Source organism: Oncorhynchus clarkii, chromosome 8 (genome assembly GCF_045791955.1).
Source record: "Oncorhynchus clarkii lewisi isolate Uvic-CL-2024 chromosome 8, UVic_Ocla_1.0, whole genome shotgun sequence".
NCBI lineage: Eukaryota > Metazoa > Chordata > Actinopteri > Salmoniformes > Salmonidae > Oncorhynchus > Oncorhynchus clarkii.
The window spans coordinates 33890842-33910309 of NC_092154.1; the positions used below are offsets into that span (position 1 = coordinate 33890842).

Below are 19468 nucleotides of genomic sequence, written 5' to 3' on the forward strand. Positions count from 1 at the left end.
CTCTTCCATTCCTGTTATTATTGAAAGAGATCGTGATACCTCACTTCAAAGGCAATTATAGTCAATTAACTAATCACTGATCATAATCTTGATGTGATTGGCCTGACTGAAACATGTCTTAAGCCTGATGAATTTACTGTGTTAAATGAGGCCTCACCTCCTGGTTACACTAGTGACCATATCCCCCGTGCATCCCGCAAAGGCGGAGGTGTTGCTAACATTTACAATAGCAAATTTCAATTTAAAAAAATCAAAATGACGTTTTCCTCTTTTGAGCTTCTAGTCATGAAATCTATGCAGCCTACTCAATCACTTTTTTATAGCTACTGTTTACAGGCCTCCTGGGCCATATACAGCGTTCCTCATTGAGTTCCCTGAATTCCTATCGGACCTTATAGTCATAGCAGATAATATTCAAATTTTTGGTGACTTTAATATTCACATGGAAAAGTCCACAGACCCACTCCAAAAGGCTTTCGGAGCGGTCACCGAGTCAGTTTTGTCCAACATGTCTCTGGACCTACTCACTGTCACAGTCATACTCTGGTCCGAGTTTTGTCCCATGGAATAAATGTTGTGGATCTTAATGTTTTTCCTCATAATCCTGGACTATCAGACCACCATTTTATTATTTTTGCATTTGCAACAAATAATCTGCTCAAACCCCAACCAAGGAGCATCAAAAGTCGAGCTATAAATTCACAGACAACAGAAAGAATCCTTGATGCCCTTCCAGACTCCCTCAGTCTACCCAAGGACGTCAGAGGACAAAAATCAGTTAACCACCTAACTGAGGAACTCAATTTACCCTAGATGCAGTTGCACCCCTAAAAACTAAAAACATTTCTTATAAGAAACTAGCTCCCTGGTATACAGAAAATACCCGAGCTCTGAAAGCAAGCTTCCAGAAAATTGGAACGGAAATGGTGCCACACCAAACTGGAAGTCTTCCAACTAGCTTGGAAGGACAGTACCGTGCAGTATCGAAGAGCCCTTACTGCTGCTCGATCATCCTATTTTTCCAACTTAATTGAGGAAAATAAGAACAATCCTAAATTTCTTTGAGGAAAAGATCATGATTATTAGAAAGCAAATGATGGACTCCTCTTTAAATCTGCGTATTCCTTCAAAGCTCAGTTGTCCTGAGTCTGCACAACTCCGCCAGGACCTAGGATCAAGAGAGACACTCAAGTGTTTTAGTGCTATATCTCTTGACACAATGATTAAAATAATCATGGCCTCTAAACCTTCAAGCTGCATACTGGACCCTATTCCAACTAAACTACTGAAAGATCTGCTTCCTGTGCTTGGCCCTCCTATGTTGAACACAATAAACGGCTCTCTATCCACCAGATGTGTACCAAACTCACTGAAAGTGGCAGTAATAAAGCCTCTCTTGAAAAAGCCAAACCTTGACCCAGAAAATATAAAAAACTATCGGCCTATATTGGATCTTCCATTCCTCTCAAACATTTTAGAAAAGGTTGTTGCTCAGCAAATCACAGCCTTCCTGAAGACAAACAATGTATACAAAATGCTTCAGTCTGGTTTTAGACCCCATCATAGCACTGAGACTGCACTTGTGAAGGTGGTAAATTACCTTTTAATGGCATCAGACCGAGGCTCAGCATCTGTCCTTGTGCTGCTAGACCTTAGTGCTGCTTTTGATACCATCGATCACCACATTCTTTTGGAGAGATTGGAAACCCAAATTGGTCTACACGGACAAGTTCTGGCCTGGTTTAGATCTTATCTCTCGGAAAGATATCAGTTTGTCTCTGTGAATGGTTTGTCCTCTGACAAATCAACTGTAAATGCCGGTGTTCCTCAAGGTTCCGTTTTAGGACCACAATTGTTTTCACTATATATTTTACCTCTTGGGGATGTCATTCGAAAACATAATGTTAACTTTCACTGCTATGCAGATGACACACAGCTGTACATTTCAATGAAACATGGTGAAGCCCCAAAATTGCCCTCACTAGAAGCCTGTGTTTCAGACATAAGGAATTGGATGGCTGCAAACGTTCTACTTTTAAACTCGGACAAAACAGCGATGCTTGTTCTAGGTCCCAAGAAACAAAGAGATCTTCTGTTGAATCTGACAATTAATCTTAATGGCTGTATAGTCAGTCGTCTCAAATAAAACTGAAGGACCTCGGCGTTACTCTGGACCCATATCTCTCTTTTGACGAACATATCAAGACTGTTTCAAGGACAGCTTTTTCCATCTACGTAACATTGCAAAAATCAGAAACTTTCTGTCCAAAAATGATGCAGAAAACTCCATGCTCCTTAATCCATGCTTTTGTTACTTCTATGTTAGACTACTGCAATGCTCTACTTTCCGGCTACCCGGATAAAGCACTAAATAAACTTCAGTTAGTGCTAAATACGGCTGCTGGAATCCTGACTAGAACCAAAAAATTAGATCATATTACTCCAGTGCTAGCCTCCCTACACTGGCTTCCTGTCAAGGCAAGGGCTGATTTCAAGGTTTTACTGCTAACCTACAAAGCATTACATGGGCTTGCTCCTACCTATCTCTCTGATTTGGTCCTGCCATACATACCTACATGTACGCTACAGTCACAAGACGCAGGCCTCCTAATTGTCCCTAGAATTTCTAAGCAAACAGCTGGAGGCAGAGCTTTCTCCTATAGAGCTCCATTTTTACGGAATGGTCTGCCTACCCATGTGGGAGACGCAATCTCGGTCTCAACCTTTAAGTCTTTACTGAAGACTCATCTCTTCAGTGGGTCATATGATTGAGTGTAGTCTGGCCCAGGAGTGTGAAGGTGAACGGAAAGGCTCTGGAGCAACGGACCGCCCTTGCTGTCTCTGCCTGGCCGGTTCCCCTCTTTCCACTGGGATTCTCTACCTCTAACCCTATTACAGGGGCTGAGTCACTGGCTTACTGGTGCTCTTTCATGCCGTCCCTATGAGGGGTGCGTCACTTGAGTGGGTTGAGTCACTGATGTGATCTTCCTGTCTGGGTTGGCGCCCCCCCCTTGGGTTGTGCCGTGGCGGAGATCTTTGTGGGCTATACTCGGCCTTGTCTCAGGATGGTAAGTTGGTGGTTGAAGATATCCCTTTAGTCGTGTGGGGGCTGTGCTTTGGCAAAGTGGGTGGGGTTATATCCTTCCTTTTTGGCCCTGTCTGGGGGTATCATCGGATGGGGCCACAGTGTCTCCTGACCCCTCCTGTCTCAGCCTCCAGTATTTATGCTGCCCTAGTTTATGTGTCGGGGGCTAGGGTCAGTTTGTTATATCTGGAGTACTTATCCTGTCTTATCCAGTGTTGTGTGTATTTAAGTATGCTCTCTCTAATTCTCTCTTTCTTTCTCTCTCTCGGAGGACCTGAGCCCTAGGACCATGCCTCAGGACTACCTGGCATGATGACTCCTTGCTGTCCCCAGTTCACCTGGCCGTGCTGCTGCTCCAGTTTCAACTGTTCTGCCTGCGGCTATGGAATCCTGACCTGTTCACCGGACGCGCTACCTGTCCCAGACCTGCTGTTTTCAACTCTCTAGAGACAGCAGGAGTGGTAGAGATACTCTTAATGATCGGTTATGAAAAGCCAACTGACATTTACTCCTGAGGTGCTGACTTGCTGCACCCTTGACAACTACTGTGATTATTATTATTTGACCATGCTGGTCATTTATGAACATTTGAACATCTTGGCCATGTTCTGTTATAATCTCCGACCGGCACAGCCAGAAGAGGACTGGCCACCCCTCATAGCCTGGTTCCTCTCTAGGTTTTTTCCTAGGTTTTGGCCTCTCTAGGGAGTTTTTCCTAGCCACTGTGCTTCTACACCTGCATTGCTTGCTGTTTGGGGTTTTAGGCTGGGTTTGTGTACAGCACTTTGAGATATCAGCTGATGTACTAAGGGCTATATAAATGCATTTGATTAAACCCCTTTTGGTTCCCATGTATAACCCTTTCCACAGAGGGTTCTACCTGGAACTAAAAATGGTTCTCCTATGGGGACAGCCGCAGAACCCTTTTGGAACCTTTTTTCAGAGTGTATAGGCCATCTATGGCCTTTATTTCCCCAAGGAGCTGGAAATGTGGCACGATGCCCAATGACTCCGAGCTACATTCCAATAGCCGCTAATTGTGAACTTGCATGTCATGCAGGCCATGATTGATGGCATAATTAATGACGGGCCTGTTTGATGGAGATGCCTGGCGTGGGGCTAATTCCTCTGTCTGTCAGCCCATTGTGTGGATAAGGAGGAGGAGGAGGCAGAGGGTCCCTGGAGATCTGTTCTATCGCTAACCTTGTCTCTGTTACAGAGACAGCGAGGTGTGCTATAGCCTACTGCTGTACTGCCGCACACACAATGAGCCACTGCTCGCTCCAAGCCGAACGAGGGGGAGACTGATTAAATTAAACTGCCTCACAGGTAATCATGCCAAGGTTAAAGGGATGCCGAGCAAACTGCTTTTGGCACCAACTTTCTCCTCTCTCTCCATGCAAGGCAAGGCGGCCGGTCGGTTGTCTGCAGATATGTGCGGTTTGGACTGAGGGGACGCCGCTCCGTGCAGGGGCCTGGAATGTGGAAAATTGAGTTGTCACTATCAATTTTACTGTGTGCATATCGGGAGAAAATGAACTTCTAACAACGCAGGGAGTGATATGAGGTCCTAGTCTGAGCTTGTATGACACAGAGCCCCTATAGGGTTTGGATGTTGGTTCACTGGCCTCATGGTCAAGGAAAACAACCTCGGTCTGAGAGGTAGTCATACCACTGTTGAGAAAGTAGGTGTACTGTTGGAGAACAGCGGAACATGACCCATGTATATTTGAGTTAGCTGTATAAAGTCTCTTGATTTGCAAAGACTTCAGGGCATTTTTTAAACCTGATGTTTGACACTAGCCAAAATTAACATTAACATTGAATTAACATTTGTTCATATGAAACTTTTCAAATAACGGGTTACAGAGTTAAAGCAAAACAGTGATGGGAGAAAAATACATTTTGCGTCACTAAATCTAAGATAAGCACTGGGTTAAAGTGCTTACAGTAAGAAGAGGGTAGGGGCCTGGATGAATGAGAGAGAGAGAGAGAGGAGAGAGAGGTTTTGAATGAGTGGCGTCCAATCAGTGGGCCCCTTTTTTTCTTAAGTGGTTTCAAGGGATGTCTGTGGTTAATGACTCACCATTGGAGCGTCTCCACGTCTCATAGAGGGAGTCAGATCCGTGCGCCAAGCTGAATCGCTATCAGATGGTCCTATCTGAAACACGAGTAGCGTCTGCAGCATATGCCTAATTGGCAGTTTGAGCCTCTTGCTTCGCTGTCCGTGTTCCAACTCATTAACATTTAATGTGCACTCTGGACCAGAAGTCTACCAACGAGCGTGCATGTCGTTACATTTAAGCAGCCGTGAGACCATGGTTTTTCCCCAGCTGTGAGACAAGAGTCTGGGTTTTGTATGAGGAGGAGTGGACTCTTTTTTTTGCTGTGATCTAACGCCACCTTTCCACCCCAAGCCATGTTCTTGTAGTTTTCTCATGGGATAGTGTTCACACTAGGCTGGTTTTTGTCTCAGCTACTTCTAGTGCTAACAGTGAGAGAGAAAGAGAGAGAAATACAGAGAGTGTGATTGAGAGACACATTTATATAGAGAGAGAGAGACGATAACAGCTTGTTTAATGTGCATGTTTAATCCAAAGCCCTTCCGCACTAGATACACCAATACACGGTAGCGCCATTGTATTTCCCAGTCTTCTCAGTACAGTGCAATCATCAGGGGCTCCAATTTGTTTTTGACTGGTTGTTGGTTTTTTAGCTTGTTGGCCTGTAGTCTCTAAGGAATGTTTTCTTGTGAAAAATCAAATGAGAGAAAATGTAGTTTTATGAGGGGGAGATGGACAGTTTCAAAGCTGTTGCAGAAAACGAGCTGCACATTTTGAAGTCTGACTGAAGGTACTGTAACACCCAATCATTTCCATGGTGTTTCTAGCAGTTTGTTGTTTCTCTGTAACAATGCTGAAAAGTACAGTATAGTTCAATTTTGACGATTAATTGATCTGGCACTCACTGTAAACAAACTGTTCTTTTTAGAACATTAAAACAAGAGCAACATTTTGGAGTTCACCTCTTGGTTTGTTGTTCTGAAAGCGATGAGAGACCTTTCGCCTCTTACTAATCATCAACGTCTTCCTTCATTACGGGTTTTCCCAAATGGTGTGTCAAGGTCACAGCTGCTCTGTCCCACCTGGAATTGTGACCCCCCCCCCCCCTTGACCCTGTAGCCCAGCGCATATGGAGTTCCTACCATGCTCCATGCTGTCCCGGGGAAAAAGAGAGTTGAAAATTTAATCTAGGAGTCTGTCAGGGAATTTGCTCTAAGTTTATCCTGGCAGTTGGTGTTTTAATTATTTATTTAAATGCTTGGTACACATTTAGCAGTCCATTACTTTTTTGCGGCCTTAAATGTAAATGTGTTTATTGCAGAGGCAATTTGGGCATTTGAATTTCCTTATTTCCAGTGTGCTTCGTTTTGGCTCTGCATGCATAAAGCTTCTCGGAAATGAGCATCTTCTGCTGTTGCATTTCAGTAGTGTATTCCATTGAAAACTCAAGAGGCAGTTGACATTAATGTTTTTTTCTCTCCCTCAACACATGCGGAACGACAGTCAAATGGAACATTTACACAACACACTCCAATCATTGTCCTATTCTAGTATTGTATTATATTTATCATCTTGTTCTATTCTATTATATCAATGCATTTGATTCATTCTTCTGTTCCATATAGTTCATTATTAACAGGGTGTCACATGTGCTCCCTCTCCGGCCTCGAGGTCACCAGGCTGCTCGTTATGGCTCACACCTGTCACCAAAGTTGCGCGCACCTGCGCGTCATCAGACTCACCTGGACTCCATCACTTCCCTGATTACCTTCCCTATATATGTTACTCCCGTTGGTTCTATACCAAGGCGTTCTTGTTTCTGTTTCAGTGTCATGTCTGTGCGTTGTTCGTGTTTCTTGTTTTGTATTATGTTGCGTTTATTTATTAAAACATTCACTCCCTGAACTTGCTTCCCGACTCTCAGTGCACGTTGTTACACTGGGTGGTTCGAGCCTTGAATACTGATTGGCTGAAAGCCGTGGTATATCAGACCGTATACCATGGGTATGACAAAACATGTATTTTTTACTGCTCTAATTACATTGGCAACCAGTTTATAATAGCAATAAAGGCACCTCGGGGGTTTGTGGTATATGGCCAATATACAACGACTAAGGGCTGTTCTTATACATGACACAACGCAGAGTGCTAGGACACAGCCCTTAGCTGTGGTATATTGGCCATTTACCACACCCCCTCGGGCCTTATTGCTTAAATAATCAATTTCCCTGTGATCTTTCCAAGTACAGAGTGCTTATTACCTGATTATAATAAGCTATAGCAGGTAATGGCCAAAAAACAATTACATTCTTGTAATCCAACACCTGAGATGGAAAGATACATTTTGCACCAATAAGAAATGCGTAGATGACATTGATACTATTCTGATGTCAGTATGCTAACTGATGCTAAGCGGGTTATAGATGAATCAACTGAATGAATGGAATATGCTAATTGTTTACCAACTGTGTTATTCAATTATTTAGCACAGAGGTAATTAACATACTTGAGACCTATTTTAGCAGCACTGGAAAAATAGGTAACTCAGGGATTCTGAGACATACAGTATTCTGACGATTGATCTAGAGACATACATAATAGTGAGGTTTGATCTAGTTCAAGACAAGCATAACATGAATTTAGGCCAGTGCTTTTTAAATGTTCTCTTATAATCCACTTCTGGATTCCAAAAGGGACAATTCTACATTTTCTACCGCAATCAAAAACATCATAGTAAAATTTTGATTTTAGTGGGGTAAAGACAGCCGTTCATGAGATGGGGAGTATGGATGGAGCAAGACAGCCCGTGGTTGTTATTGGGAGTGTAGGGACTGGAGAGACATCCATGAGATGTTGACAGCCTCAGCACTGCCATAGCTGGGTCTCTGGGGAACTACTGCTTGGAGCAGATTTTAGACGGTTATTTTAGTCAGAAAAACATTTTGTCGCCAATTAGGTCCGGGAGTAGCTGGGATGCGTCTGCTTGTAGAAGTTCTGAGAGGCAAAACAGAATGTATTTTGAGGATGGTATGTTTGGAAAAGTAGGGAAGAGATTTTTTACTGGGTTCTGAAAGCAAGTCTCTTTTGTGGCTGTAAACCTGTCATGTTTTCACACTAGTGTTCCTTTCTGGTAAATAGGGTATATTAGTCAGTAATCTCCATCGGGTTACACTGCTCATATTTTCAATCCAGTTGTAGAAACATTGGAAGGAACGGTCTGTATACATTTGTTTACTAGTACCAGTCATTTCTAGACAGGTAATTTGTAGTTGGGTGGACATTTCCTCACATCTCAAAGCATAAGGTTGCATAAAGATGTGTACACTTGTTCTTAAACATTTATTTTACTGCGTAAACTTCAGAAATAGGTAGCCTTGGGATTTCTATGGAATCCAATGTTTTGGCCATGAAGGTAAAGTTTGTGGGTACAGCTACCAGCATCTTATTTTGTGCAAAGCAAGCTTTTAGGAAAACCAGTGCCTAGATTTAGGAAAAGTAGTACAAAATAAAGTAAAACTCCATGTTCCTATCAACCCCTGGGCCAAAACATTTTACTCACTAAGCGGTAGCCTACTTAAAAATGTCTCCACTCATTTGTGTTTTCATATGATTTCACCCAGAGCGGGATGCCAAGGCAATGATCTTCAGTGGATTTGCTCTCTCCCTGTACCTAATGATGATGACCCTCTTTAGTGGAAGCAGACGGGCAGAAATTCAGTGACCCATTGTGACTCAAATTAACCCTACAGAACAGGAACAGAGGGCAAGGCCTCACCTCCACGCAGGCCGTAATTAAAGCCTATTGAAGGGGATGGAATCAGGGGAATTGAGTCAGAATTAGTGCTTTTGGCAGGCAAACTGCTCAAGTGGAATCCCAGTTGACTACACTTACTGGACATCAATGTTACATTTAATGAGTCCATTGACTGGTTGAACTATTTCCAGTTTGCTGTTACGAGTAATTTTAAGGGCTTGGGAAATATACAGTTGAAGTCGGAAGTTTACATACACATAGGTTGGAGTCATTAAAACTCATTTTTCACCCACTCCACAAATTTCTTGTTAACAAACTATAGTTTTGGCAAGTTGGTTAGGACATCTACTTTGTGCATGACACAAGTAATATTTCCAACAATTGTTTACAGGCAGATTATTTCACTTATAATTCACTGTTTCACAATTCCTGTGGGTCTGAAGTTTACATACACTGAGTTGACTGTGCCTTTAAACAGCTTGGAAAATTCCAGAAAATGATGTCATGGCTTTAGAAGCTTCTGATAGGCTAATTGACATCATTTGAGGCAATTGGAGGTGTACCTGTGGATGTATTTCAAGGCCTACCTTCAAACTCAGTGCCTCTTTGTTTGACATCATCGGAAATTCAAAAGAAATCAGCCAAGACCTCAGAAAAAAACATTGTAGACCTCCACAAGTCTGGTTCATCCTTGGGAGAAATTTCCAAACGCCTGAAGGTACCACGTAAGTATAAACACCATGGGACCACGCAGCTGTTATACCTACCGCTCAGGAAGGAAGTACGTTCTGTCTCCTAGAGATGAACGTACTTTGGTGCGAAAAGTGCAAATCCATCCCAGAACAACAACAAAGGACCTTGTGAAGATGCTGGAGGAAACCAGTACAAAAGTATCTTTATCCACAGTAAAAATAGTCCTATATCGGCATAGCCTGAAAGGCCGCTAAGCAAGGAAGAAACCACTGCTCCAAAACCCCCATAAAAAAAACAGACTACGGTTTGCAACTGCACATGGGGACAAAGATAGTCCTCTGGTCTGATGAAACAAAAGTAGAACTGCTTGGCCCTAATGACCATCGTTATGTTTGGAGGAAAAAGGGAGAGGCATGCAAGCCAAAGAACACCATCCCAACCGTGAATCACGGGGTGGCAGCATCATGTTGTGACAACAAAGTCAAGGTATTGGAGTGGCCATCACAAAGCCCTGACCTCAATCCTATAGAAAATGTGTGTGCAGAACTGAAAAAGCGTGTGCGTGCAAGGAGGCCTACTAACCTGACTCAGTTACACCAGCTCTGTCAGGAGGAATGGGACAAAATTCACCCAATTTATTGTGGGAAACTTGTGGAAGGCTACCCGAAACGTTTGACCCAAGTTAAACAATTTAAAGGCAATGCTACCATATACTAATTGAGTGTGTGAACTTCTGACCCACTGGGAATGTGATGAAAGAAATAAAAGCTGAAATAAATCATTCTCTCTACTATTATTCTGACATTTCACATCCTTAAAATAAAATGGTGATCGTAATTGACCTTAAACAGGGAATTATTACTAGGATTAAATGTCAGGAATTTAAACGTATTTGGCTAAGGTGTCGGTAAACTTCAGACTTCAAGTGTATACTGATTAATATGTAATATGTAATCTGAGGTGACATGTACTGTAACTACAATGGCTAAATGTAATTTTTTACATTATTCCAATGAGACCATGTTACCACCAATCATGAGGAGTGATACAGACCAGAACAAAATGTAATTTTTCTGATGGAAGAATATGAGAATACATATGTTCCCTTAATGAATCAGAATGCCGGATTTATATTTCATGAGATCTAGGCCTATCGAACGTGGTGTCCATTGCCAGCACATTGTCTGCTAATTCAGTGATATTACGGATATCCGAGTCATTAGCAATAACGTTTGGTGTGTGTGGTTAATTGTCAGAGTGAATTAAGATGAGGCTAATGTGTTGTAAAGGCATTGTGGAGAAGTGGGCAGGAATGTTAGATTTCTGTTGAGAAAAAAAACATTACATTGTGGATAGGAATATAGCATTTAAATAGGGATGCACTTGTGTTGAACAGTACTGTGTTCAACTGAAAGCTAAGCAGTATACTGTGACATGTGACGGATAACTATTGGTAACACACTGTAAGACTAAGTGGATGGAAAGGTCAAATAAGAATAAGTATATATCTCTGTAGATATATCCAGAACACACACACACACAGCCCCATGCAGGATAACAAGGTCAGTGGTACAAGTCCAGGAAAAGTACCTCTTCAGTACATCGATTGACATCTAAAATACACTCTTCTCCCTATTTATTTTGACTTTTGAAGATTTGTTATTTTTTTGCTTTATACTCCAGCATTTTGGATTTGAAATCAAATGTTTCATATGAGGCGACAGTAGATGATGTCACCTTTTAATCACCTTTTAATTTGAGGGTATTTTCATAAACATATGTTAACTAGGCAAGTCAGTGGGTTAACAGCCTTGTTCAGGAGCAGAACGACAGATTTTTACCTTGTCAGCCAGGGGATTCAATCCAGCAACCTTTCGGTTACGGGCACAACGCTCTAGCTGCTAGGCTACCTGCCGGCCCATATCTAAAACCCCCATTTGAAGAAATCATAAATATTTGGACAAATTCACTTATAGTGTATTAAAGCAGTAAAACGTGTAGTATTTGATCCCATATTTATAGCACGCAATGACTACATCATGTTTGTGACTCTACAACCTTGTTGGATACATTTATATCTTGTTTTGGTTGATTCGGATTAGATTTTGCTCAATAGGAACTGATTGGTGATTGATGACTGGAGTACTGTAAATTGGATTTTTCTGAAATCTAAATTAGTCCTGACAATGCCATGACTAAGAAAAATAGTGAAAAATGATGAGTGAGAAAGTTATAGAGGTTACAACAAAACACGCTAACCTCTCACCATTACCAATAACATGGGATGTTAGCATTTTTTGGGGGGGGGTATGATCTTTGCGACCCAACACGTTTGTAGTCACAAGCTTGATGTAGCCATTGTGTACTCGGAATATGCGACTAAAATACTAAACTGTTGACTACTTTAATACACCGTAAGTCAATTTGTCCAAATACATAAAGTGTGTTCTTTTCTAAATGGTAAAACAGATATTTATGAAAATACCCTCAAACAAAAGGTAATACTGTCACATTAAGTACAGAGCCAAACAAATAAAAATGCTTCACTGTCCAAATAAATATGGAGGGGAGTGTTAATGATATGTTTCAATGGGCCTATAATCTTCTGACTGAAATGACAATGAATGATATCAAATCACATATCACATAATGGCTCTTTTATTTGCAAAAAGCTTAACTTCTATATTTACATTTTGTGCAAAAACATTTAAAGGTTTCAAGGACTTTACATCGTAAGTTAACCTCAAGGCACATACATGGGACAACAACAATATTTTATCATGAGAAAAGAAATGTAACTTTGGTTCCTAAGTAGCATATTAGTTTATGTTGTTAAAGTCAAAACAACTCAATGTCGAAACGAAAAGCCATAATAGCCGAGAACCCCAAGCCAAATGACATGCATTGTTAATTTTCCGCATACTTTCTTCTGTTAAATGATACATGAACAAATAACCTGTCGTTGTTCATATTATTTCCATTAATTCGACCCAGCAGTTGTAAGAGAAAGTGTTTATTATCCAAAACACAGAAAATGTCATTACTTCAAACACCCATGAATTGTTTGCTGAAGACTTCTAGTTTTCTGAAGACTTTTATGTTCACTTTGATTCACTTTGGTGCTTATTTTGATTTTAACCTCTCAGTGATTTAACATAATTATTCCAATGAGAATGAACGAGCTTAAAGGAAGTTACTATCAAAGCCTGAAACAGTAACAAACAGAGGTTGCAGTCTCTCTTTTTCTTTCACTCTTTCTCCCTCTTTCTCTAATGTGTTCGGTCTAATTCCATTGGTCACGCCATTGCGTTTGTGTACTTTCTTCAAATGAGGGAGGGAATTTAGAGTAATGTACTGCCACAAACAAACAACAAGGCTTCTCAGTCACTTTGTATCATTACCCAGCACCACTCGAGGGCGTCGTTACGAATGAACAGGCTTTCATTAATTATGTGTTGGGTCTATTGCTGTCTGTCACTCGTAGTTTTTTCACCAATATGAAAATATGTGCTTTCCATACAGTAACTATTCAATTACTGCCATTGTCTCTTTCACAGTTTATAAATTGCTTCTTCTCTGAAAAAGTCCTTGAACAAACTAAGTGCAGTTAGCCGGTACAGTACTGCATAAAAGTAAGGCAATAAATGGACCTCTATCACTTCTTGGAACATTCTTTAATTTGGGGAAAAGTGTTGCAACAGGTTGGCCTGAAATACTAACATTACATTTAAATCCTAATCACTAATGAAAATAAAGATACTTTGCTGTATGGGATTATTGTCAGACAGGCCGACTTTGCCACAGGCAGGTAGGATGAAGTGTTCAGTGGATGCACAACCTGTTAAAGCACTACGGCCATGTAGCAGTGTGACCTTAGGTCAGTAAATGTTGGTGGGATGTTTTACATAACTTGCCATGTAGCAGTGTCAAACTGACCTTAGGTTAGTTTACGCCAGTGGGGTTTATTGGACGTAACGTAACTTCTAATGTGTATCAAACTGACTTCAGGTCAGCTTCCGCTGGTGGGGGTTTAACACAGGCTGATAAACAGATATGTGTACGTTCGTAGACCAAGTGGAGACCCTTTGATAACCACAGAAGAGCAACTGTTATTTCTAAATGACACAAATGTATTTCTGATGTATGAATATAAATTTGACTCAAAACCCTATGAAAGCACACATGAAAGCTTAAGCATCAACGTGAATAATGGCATTATAGTGTCTATTGCGTCATAAGTTCCCTACCTACTATTTCTGGATCTACTAAAGGAGTTATTACTAAGGGCAGATGTGCACTGGCATGGCAATTCTTCAAAGAGAGACAACGTCCATTAACACCCGAGCACAAAACGAGAGTTCCACCCTTAAAAATTGTATTTCCTATTGATACTTTCAAATTCTTGCCAAACCAATGCAATGTCGTGGTTTTACGCTGTATTTAACCCAGTGACTTGGTGCCCTGTGAATGGTTAACTCTCGTCATTTGACCTTCCCCTCACTCTCTCTCTCGCACTCTTCTCCCTCTTCCCAGCTTGTGATTCGAACGGCGAAGTGAAAAATAAGGTCTGCATATTTTCTCCCTTTTTCGGATGAGGATTATGAGCGGGGCAGAGGGGGGGGGGGGGGGGGGGATTCTTTGAACTCGGTCTGCAAAATAAAATCTTGTCAAAGCAAATAAAGTCTGAGTAAGAAGTGCATAACAAAGACTCCTCAGTGGCACCAGGCATTCCTAACTGGGAGCCGACATGGTTTGGAATTGACGATGAACGTGTAGCTCGAACCAATCAATCAATCAATCAATAGAGTGGTCAATCCCATGTAGACAATAAAACACATCACATGCTACAGTAGGAAAGTCCTTCTATCAACACATTGTAAAGCAGATAACAGATAAAACGCCTTGATTGTTTATTCTGACTCACTCAATTTTCATTTGAGTACTTAACAATAAAGGACTTAAGAAAGGCAGAGGAATGTATAACTGTGAGTGTATCTCCTCCACATTCATCATCGCGGCAGACACCACCCGGCAAAGACAAGACACGCAACGCAACCTCGTGGACCTCCGCCATGATAATATCTGTATCATTTAGCCGCTGAACAACAGAGCTGAGCACTGTTCATTTTAAATGATTCCATAAGTAGCTCCGCGACCATTAATACTCTAAACAATGCCATTTGAGAATGAGTAATGTAATGCATCTGAGGTAATGGACTCATGGGATGCTGGAGGTAAGGGATCTCTTAGACTACCTGTACCTCGCTCTACTCTACACTGACTGAGAAAACATGCCCCCTAGTGGCCACAACTGGAGAAAAAAACTCCTGTATCATTGGAGGCAAATCTATATCCAACAGCGACGGCATTATCCCTCTCATCCCTACCACCTTGAAAAGTGTTCACTTAGTCCTGTTAAGGTAGTCTTCCTCCCATCCCTTCCACATTCAAACGTGTTCACTTAGTCTTGTGAGGGCAAAAGGGGGTGTTGAAAAGTGTGCCCATTCCTCTGATGGGATTTCCACAAAAAGCTCATTTGAATGGCTGCTTACACTCTCTGTTGCATTAGGAAGTGCACTTTGATTCTTAAAAAAAATACCACCAGTGCTTATTTTCCACTGCAGTCTAATCAGCAGTGTTAGTTTTCCCAGACTTCCCAGACCACTGTGTTATCTTAACTAGTGTTTCTGTGAGGGGGTGGCTCTGCACAAAGGCCATATTTTTGCTTCTGTGGTTAGCAAAGAATCCCAGCCCTCATAGCGCCCAACAACCCAAAAACCTGACAGACAGGACACCGTTCGTCAGAACCAACCCAGCGTGCCATATTGTACAAATGTCTATGTACAGAGAATACTTGAGCAAAAACCACTTACTGTATTTAAATCCCGCTGATTAAAAAAAAACATATGTATTCCTTTTTTTACTAAGAATAAAAAAGATTGCAGATAGAATTCCACATTATTGTCCACAGTATAAATTACATCGTAGACAGAACTTGGAAATATATATGGTACAGTATATTTAACTACTTTGTTGTTTCTTTCTGTCAGACAACCAGCGTGGGAATATCCTGTGAGAAGCATCACGTGTGGCAGAACTCGGTGCTGGGAACATTGCTGCTCTTGCAGTAGGCTAAGCTATTGTCACTGAGGTGGCAGTCTCTGAAGCCGATGCCTCCGTTGGGTGTGTAGATGGGCTGAATCCTGAAATCCCCTTTCAAAAGTTGCTCATTGTTCAGCGAGACTATCTGAAAGCTGGTCTCAGTCATTTCCAGTATAGAGTTATCCTTTTTGGTACCTGCCTCGCAGTAGTCGTCTTTTCTCCTGCCCCGGTTGTATTTCCACTTGGACGACTCCGAGCGGCTCTTCTTGTGCATGTGCCAACAAAACAGGCTCAGCAGTATTACCAGGACGACCAGGACGGCCCCACCGATCACCCCGGCCAAAAGGAGGGTGGAGTGGGCATCCTGTTGGGCTTGCTCTGACCCTGTGGCCTTGTTGTTATTGGAGTTGGATGAGGCCGACTTGGTCCTGGCCTCTGAGCATATTGTATCCTCACCTGGGCGGTAGGAGTTGAGGGTGTCCAGTACATACACACAGATCCGGTACACTGACTTTGGCTCCAGGTTGGTCAAGCTTAGCTTCCGCCTGTCCCCACTCAGCGTCCTCTCGCGGCTGACGTCGCTCATTAGGCTCTTGCCCATCTTGACCCAGGTCACCTTGTAGGCCGTAACGGTGAAGTAGGAAGCCCAGCTCACATCGATGCAGGAGGCGTTGACCACGTGGAAGGATATCTGTAGGGGATCCTCGTAAGGGGGCAGGGGTCCAGCAGGGTGGGGAGGCAGGGCAGGGGGAAGGGAGGGCGATGTGAGGTAAGAGGAGGATGTGGAGATGGGGATGGAAGTGGTCATGGCGGTGGTAAGGAAGGTGGTGGAGGCGGTGGTGGGGAGTTGGGGGTGTGGGGGCGTAGAGCGCAGGGTGGGCCAGAGGTCATGCTGGAGGTCTGTCCCACCTGAGCACTGGATAGCATCCAGGGTAAGTTCTCTGATTGCCATGCCGCGCACCCTCTCGGGGCTCTGGCACATGAACCCGCGCACGTTGATGGAGCCTGGCAGTGACTTGAGCCACACCACCACCCATTTGACAGTGCAGTCACAGCGCCACGGGTTGTTCCGAACGGTGAGCTGTCTGAGGCTGATGAGGCCGTCAAAGACCCCCTGTGTCAGTGTCTGCAACTGGTTATTGGATATATCCAGTCTTTCGAGCCTCTGAAGGTCGGAGAAGGCCATCACTGGAATATGGTCCATCTGATTATCCTGCAGGCTGAGCTTGACAAGGGACTGGGTCGGGAGGAGGGGTGGGGGGAACGTCAGAGAGTTACGAGCCAGCGCCAGCTCCCGGAGGGTGGACAGCTCCTGGAACGTCCCCGGGGCCACGCCCTCGTCCGTCAACAAGTTCCCATCCAGCAATAGGCGTTGGAGCCGCGTCACGTTCTGAAACGCTTCCTCAGCGATGATGGCGATGCGGTTCTCGTCCAATCGCAGCTCCTTGAGGTCCTCCGGAAGACCAATGGGGACACTGCTCAGGTGGTTCTTGGTGAGGAAGAGCAGCTTGAGGCTGACGGCCTCCCGGAACGCCCCCTCCTCCACCCCCACGGTAGAGATGGAGTTATCATCCAGGTGGAGCTCCTCTAGGCGGGGAAGCTGGGCCAAGGCAGCCCTGGAGATGGTCTGGATGTTGTTCTCCTGCAGGTGGAGCACCCGGATGTTCTTGGGCAGGTTGAGAGGAAACTCATCCAGCTGGTTGCCGTAGAGAAACACCGTCTCCACGGAGGCCACATTGTGTAGTTCCCATGGGAACCCAGCATTGTTGATCTGGTTGTTGTGGAGGTAGAGGATCTTGTAGCCCTCTGTCACCCCCAGAGGTACCGATGTCAGGCTCCGCTCGTTGCAGTAAACAAATGTTTTGTCGCAGCGGCACTCCTCCGGGCACGAGGCTGCGGGGCGGCTGAAGTGCAAGTTGAGGCTCAGGAGGACTGTCAACCAGAAACGCAGAAATGAACCCCAATTTTTATTCCACAGCCTGACCTGAAACTCCATAGTGGAAAAACAGAAGGAGGGGAACGGCCTTAAAAAGCAACACACAATAAAATTTATTAAAAAGGGAAAAGGATTGAAGGCGATGAAGTAAATCCCCTAAAATAGTTTGATAATGCTCAGTTCACTTCTTCGCGGGGTGGTAGAACAGGAAGCCATAGGGTTAGGCTTAATCCCCCTGTAATTGGTTAGTCCTCAGCTTTAAGAGGAAAGAGTGTCGCATTAGGAAGAGCAGGTCCTCTGACTGAAGCTGACTCTGACTCCATCCATGCTGATATATTAGACCATGGCAGGGCTCCACAATCTCAGCTCCTCCTCAAAGCACAGGGCCAAGCCTGGGCCAATTTAATGCCAAGTCGCAGCTGAGAGCTACCGTGTCCGGGACCTCCTTCTCTCCTCTCCTCGCCACACGCCTGTCAACGTCACACACTGCTGGTCCCCGCCCGGGGCAGCGTCCAGGTGGTGTGACATTTGGATCCAGAGACCTGTTCCACAAGACAAAAGAAAGGTGAGATAAATGGAGGGTGGGGGGGGGGGGGTTCGGTTCAGGGGTGGTCTGTTTCGCTCCGTGAGAAAAAAAGAGCTGTCTATAACTCACGTGCACACAAAGGCTGAAAAAATGACTCTATTTCACATACATATTCAGACCCATAAACACATAGATCGTAGACACACACTCTCACACACACACACAATCATACTTAACCCGCACAGAGATCCACACACACTGACACCTTTGAAATTTATGCACAGGCTATTTCTTTCAAAATTTCAAACCATCTGATAAAAATGCAGGAGCGCTCTAGCACATCCGGTTTAGCAGACATAAAGGGGCTTTCATTCCTTCCTCTCAGTCATAGAGGAGAGAATATAATAGCTGCTAGAACAGCATGGACATTCTGCGCTTTCTACAACAACAAGTCAATGCCTCAGTGCTGAACTACACACTAATACACACATTGCAATTATTTTTAACTGTCTGAAACATAAATTAGACATAACGGAGACATAAAATGAGAAAAAGCAACAGAAAGGAGATAAAAATACTGCCCGAAAGCAAAAAATACTGCCTGAAAGCAAAAAATACTGCCTGAAAGACTTATTGGGCAGCCCTTTGACTTGTGTGAAAATAGTCTCTTCTTTTTCTTTGCCTTTGTTAGAGCAGACAGTGCTTTGAAGTTAGAGCTGATGAACACATTGTGCTTACAGTAGACAGAGAGAGGTGTTGTTTTACCTCTTAAGGTGCACCATGCACATTACATAAGTAGGCCAGACAAACCACCAACCATCTCCAGCACATATACATGATATAAGGCACCGCAAAAATGAAATGAAAGGGGAGTGTGTGGGGTGGGGGATGTATAGTGGGACTTTATACCAATCCCAGAGTGACAAACACAGCCTGTCAAATGGAATGGGATTGGAAAATAAGTTAGCTCCTCCACCTGTGATAAATGATCGATACTGGACTATTTCTCAAAATGGTTTAGAGGTTTAGCGTGGGCACAAGGCCACCCAGTTACAGTAAGGCCTCAGCTCCCCACATCCCAGTATTCGAGTTGCCCATCACACATGTTCTATCCAGAAGATTGAAAGATACTGCTTGTCACCAGTGCTTTTAACTTAACAGGAACACTGCACATGTCAATGCTCAAGAGGCCCATACATTTAAAAATAATGGGTTTGATGGTCTGAATTGTATATAGAGGGCGTAGGTCATATAGGATAGGAGGTATGGGCATAGGGGGAGATTAAGGTTCTCTGCAATTATAGGTTGA

General features: G+C 43.3%; 1 protein-coding gene across 3 annotated transcripts in view; it reads right to left on the reverse strand.

Annotated features, from left to right (window-relative positions):
- LOC139415311 (leucine-rich repeat transmembrane protein FLRT2-like) overlaps positions 1-19468 on the reverse strand; it is a 117935-nt gene that overhangs the window by 73903 nt on the left and 24564 nt on the right. For 2 of the 3 annotated variants that reach the window (XM_071163349.1, XM_071163350.1), the window contains exon 2: positions 12238-18175. The exons of the other annotated variant lie outside the window; for it this stretch is intronic. In XM_071163349.1, the coding sequence (XP_071019450.1) occupies positions 15678-17693 (2016 nt within the window). In that variant the 5' untranslated portion in view covers positions 17694-18175 and the 3' untranslated portion in view covers positions 12238-15677. Of the gene's footprint in view, positions 1-12237; positions 18176-19468 lie in introns of those variants that run through there. 3 annotated transcript variants of the gene reach the window in all.